General features: G+C 58.2%; 1 protein-coding gene across 1 annotated transcript in view; it reads right to left on the bottom strand.

Moving 5' to 3' along the window:
• Positions 1–3,108: 3,108 nt before the first annotated feature.
• The window catches only part of CORO2B (coronin 2B), a 14,161-nt gene continuing 12,467 nt past the window's right edge, over positions 3,109–4,802 (bottom strand). The window contains exons 10-12 of the mRNA XM_085301495.1: positions 4,597–4,687; positions 4,375–4,514; positions 3,109–4,244 (exon numbers count right to left, since the gene is read on the bottom strand). Coding sequence (XP_085157621.1) covers positions 4,113–4,244; positions 4,375–4,514; positions 4,597–4,687 — 363 coding nt within the window. The 3' untranslated portion in view covers positions 3,109–4,112. The remainder of the gene's footprint in view (positions 4,245–4,374; positions 4,515–4,596; positions 4,688–4,802) is intronic.

The raw sequence follows: 4,802 nt of genomic DNA, 5'->3' as shown, positions 1-4,802 counted from the left end.
GGAGGAGGACGCCGGGCAGGTCTGAGAGCAGAACCACCAATGCTTTCACGGTGGCCAACGACACTGGGGGCACTTTGGTGGTTCTTAGTTGGTATGCAACACAGCAGGCAAAGAAATACAGTGACGTGAGACACGGGCACAAACCCCATCCTCAGGGCCGCCCCCGCAGGGGATGGTCTGCCGGGGCGGCGAGGCTCGAGCCCGGCTGCCCTCCCAGCGCGCAGCTGGAGGAGTCTCCTCCTCCCCGGAGCGAGCGGCCGCCCGGGGCCCCCCGGGCCCACGTACCCCCGCGCCGCCGTCGCTGCGGCCCTCGCCGTTCCCTGGGACGAGCCTCTGCAGCAGCAACGCCTGCACGAAGCCCCGAGGACGACAAACTTTCCGCTGCCGTTTCCCCCCACGCGTTGGACAACCGCACGATGGCAGCAGGGTTAATGGCGTAAATTGTGTTAAAACAGGATGGCGAGAACTTTCTCCTTCGGCAGCCCAGGACACAGACTAGCATCAAGTATGACAGCACGCGTAGCTCACAAGCTGTAGTTATCAGTCCCCTTTTAATGAGGAAACCTGAAAACTGCTTTTCCATCCAAGCATCTCCTATTAATTCTTCCTCCAAGTGTATTTTGACTAGTTTTATTTAGCTTGGCAGTTCTCGCTCTCCACGGGGAAACATTTGGTCTAGATAATGTCCCGTGTCACCTCTCCGCCATCAGTCATTTCTTCACACCGTTGGTTTTGTTCCTTCTACACAGAGCCAATAAAACCGGTAAAGACCTTTTGGCAAAGCATTAGCATTTCTGCTGGGAGTTTTTATTCTGCCTGCCGACGCTTTCCACCCGCAAGGCGTTTGCACGGAGAAGGTGGCGTTAGCCGAGGTCGTGCCCGCGGGCGCTACAACCCAAATAGCCTCCTCGAGAGGGAGCCGCCTGCCCTCGCTTCGGCCACCCTCGTAAACCAGCTTCGCTGGAACTACCAGTTTTACTGTGATTTTTTTCAACTATGTTCAGCAGCTTGATGCTACAGGGCAATAGAGAAAGCGATGGGGTGTTTTCACCCTGAGCTGCTGCAGCCCCGTGGCCTTATGGATGTGCTAAACATCTGGCATGGCCACATCTGGCACGACCACATCTGGCTGAGCTGGTCGTGCTCAAGCACCAAATTCCCCTTCCAGCTTTTGAGAGCTCCCTCCCAGGAGAGGCTGGAAGGAGCCGTATGCTGGGACATCACTTTGGATCAAAAAGTGACTGTGCCTCATTTTTTTAAAAAAATGGTGTTTTGCTATGAAAGAGTTGCGATGCCAAGGCGTGCTCGCACGTGCACAGCCAGAGCTCCTGGATCGAGCGGGTCCAAGCTCTGCTACTGCAAAACAGCCCAGTTTAAAGGCGCTGGACATCGGAGGGACTGCCCTAATCCTCAGTGAAATGTCTCAATGGGAAATCCCTAATTAATTGAATAACGTGGTGTCTTCCTGTCTGAATTTGCTTATTTTCAGATTTCAGAGAGCAGCTCTTGTTGTATCTTTGTCTGTAAATTAAGAGGTTCTTAATCATCAGAACCTTTTCAAGTAGGCACTTGCAAGATGTTGGGAAACACGGAAGATTAGCGATAATCCCGAAGATAGGAAGCGTAACAGGAGCCAGGAGGTAACTCATCCCTCAGCCTCAGACCCGGAACGAGGCCCGCAGAAAGCGGGCCAGGCTGAGCCGGGCGAGCACAGAACGATCGCGCTGATACGGAAGGCAAAAAACAGCAGAAAAGCTACACGGCACCACAAAGTCAGCCTTAACGACGAACCTTACAGAAGATTTGAGGTTTTTGATTAAAACCTGTTAAAAGGGCTTCCAATAAGTGAAACGCTTGGTGGAGCCGAGGCTGGACGGCGTTCCCGGCGGGACAGAGCCCGCGGGAGGGGCGGCCCCCGCGGTGCCGCCGCCGGGCACGGCACGGCCCGGCGCCCGCGCCGATGCCGCCGGCCTCGTTAATCACCGCCGCCGCCAGCCGCGCTGGGGCTCCTTCCACGGGAGGAACCTTCACTCCTCTCTTACAAGACRTAATTTAACCAAATAAATCCCAGCCCAGCTTGAATAAGGCCGTAACAAGTTATAAGCGCAAAGAGGACTACRAGGTTCCTGCTCCGACCTTGGGTGCACAGCAGAGATCTGGGAGCAAACAGAGCTTACACAAGTAACAAAGCACCTGAAATTCGCTTAAACGGTGTTTTTTGCTTTGGGAAAAGGCAGTTTTGTGGTATAACACAGCCAAGCAGGGAAACGCAAGCGAGCACCCCAGGGAAAGGCGCCGGCGTTGCCCCGTCCCGCTCTCGCGCTGCCCCAGCGCCACCCCAGCACGYGCCCGAGCCAGCGGAAACCCCCCCAGCAGCCCCCAGCCCATTTCCGAGCAGCGTTTTAAACAAAAGCCGCTTTCCTAAGAGCTCGGTGCTGCCAACACTGCCAGAGCAGCACCTGAAAACCAACAAACAGCAACAGGAGAAACAACATGAGCAACCAAAAAAACCAAGCAGCTCCAGCCCTGCTACCAAACTACAACACGCAGCGGCAGAAAACAAATGCAACAAAGCCGCAGAGCCCCCCCCCCTTCCAGCCCCACGTGTGCACCACCGAGGCAGCACCGCTGCCAAYGCGGACTGAAGCCAAGGGGGCGGCTCTTACCTGCAAAGCCACCTCCGCGCTCGGGCCGGGTCCTGGTGGGCGCTGGGGACCTCAGCCACATTGCACGCAGCCATCCCAGCACAGCACCCAGCTGGGAGCAACCTCCCCACCACCCCCCAGTGCAGCCCCAGCTTTTGCTGCCGGCTGGGGCAAAGGGCTGAGCCCAGCACAGCTGCCCCCAGCCCCCTCATTTGCAGGAGCCTCAGGGTTGCTAATTGCAGAAAGGGGAGACCTGGGCACCCAGGGCTGGAGCAAACCCTTCCCTGCACGGGGCTGTGGATGCAGCAGCCCTCGGTCCCCACAGCTGGCGTGAGGCACCCACCAGTGCTGCTCTGGGTGGTGGCATCAGCCTGGGCTTCCCAGTGCTGCTCTGGGTGGTGGCATCAGCCAGGGCTTCCCGTTGGTTCCCATCAGAAAAAAGAACTGGGCCACTCGCAAGGGCTGGTATCTTTAAAACATTTATTTCATCGCTATTTTGTGGCAGCATAAATAAGAGCCGGCAACAGCATGTTGAACGCAAAGACGGGAGAGCGGTGGGTGCTGGGCACACTGGAGATCAACGGGGAGGAGAAACCATTGCACCGACGGTGCGAGGCAGTTTAACAGCTTGATTTACGTGAAAATACACACACACGCACACATWTATATATAGGCAAAGTAACAATATTTGGTGTCTTTCCCTRTGCGAGAGGCCTAATTCACAGGCACGTGGTTGCACGCGCCTAGGGTCTTTTCATGGACGTATTTATCAGAAGATGACGCGCTACGTGCACAGGSGCACGCACCCCTCCGGGAGCAAACCCCTTCCGTGGGGTCCAGCCTACAACCGGACCCGAAGGTGCTCCGGAGCGACGGGCCGGGGCGGCCCGCGGCTGTGCAGCGGCGAGGGGCCTTTGGCGCCGGCGAGGGGCTTTCCCGGCCGGGCGGGAGGGTTAACCCGCCACCCGAGCTAATCCGCAGCGCTGCCCGCTTTCTCGGCGAGCGCGCTTGCAAACTTYGGCCCTTTCTGGAAACGGGCTAGTGGAGCGGAAACTTCCAGTTTTGTACCCAGGGGCATCTGCCCTCACGTTTTGCATAGGAAAGGAGTTAATAGCGACAAACCATCTTTACTTGCTCAAGGACACGCTGCGTTTTCCCGTGCCGGGTTTAACCGGAGCTGCGCCCGATGGGTTAGTGCCGTACGGAGGACACGAGGCTCTTCTACTTGCTCCAAGAAAAACGCCGGGGTGCAGGTCCCACCCCGCCTCCTTCCATGCAGTAGCTTTCAGCTATAGTGCAGAGGCCTTTTCTTAGTGCTAGACAAGACTACAAGGACATATTTCCAGTTAGCATGTGGGCTCTTGGCAGGTCACTCGACTTCTGGCTCATATTCTGTGTAAGTGGATACAATAAAATTAAAGAGCGAGTATAAACAAAGACAGTTTATTTATAAAACGTCCCGGGAAGTTAATTATTCTTCGGGCTGTTACGTAAATTTTTTAACTCCAACTGTAGCTGCCGGATGCGTATGTCCTTCTGCGAGAGCTCGTCCTTCAGCCGCCGGATCTCGTCCTGCTGCCGGAAGAACATGCGGAGCAGCTTGGGAGAAAGGAGACGGAGCTGCCGGGAGGGCGCCGGCGCCGCCCGGGGCTCGGCCCGCAGAGGGACGCGGACGCGGGGGCAGGGGCGCCGGGCGGGCTCCTCGGGCCGGCTCCGCGCGGGCGCTCACCTCGTTCTCCGTGCGCGGCGGCACGTTCTCCAGCAGGTCGATGCCGTTCACCACCACGCTCTTCTTCTCGCGCGCCGGCGCCTTGAAGACAATTTTGGCCGTCTTCTTGTAGCCCTCCTTCAGCGACATCAGGATGGGATCTGGGGCAGGAGGGCAGGGGCTTGCGGCGGCGGCCCGGACCCCGGGGCCCGTCCCGCCGCCGCCGCCGCCCCCCGGCGCTACCTCTGTTCATCCCGCTCAGCCACTCGTCCGGCGTCAGCGCCGGCTCCGTGCCCGGAGTCATGGGGTAAATGTCCTCCTGGTACGTCTCCGACTAAAAACACGGGGAAGAGAGGAGCGAGCGGCTCCGCGGCTCCGCTGGCGGGTGCGAGGGGGCACGCGGGAAGCGGGCGTTTTCCCGCGGGAAAGGCGCCGCGGATCCCCTGGAA

This window comes from Rhea americana, unplaced genomic scaffold (genome assembly GCF_003343005.1).
Source record: "Rhea americana isolate MKP2758 unplaced genomic scaffold, rheAme1 scaffold_178, whole genome shotgun sequence".
NCBI classification, from domain to species: domain Eukaryota; kingdom Metazoa; phylum Chordata; class Aves; order Rheiformes; family Rheidae; genus Rhea; species Rhea americana.
Note: the sequence above shows the minus strand (reverse complement) of the source record. Positions and strands in the feature narration are given on the sequence as shown.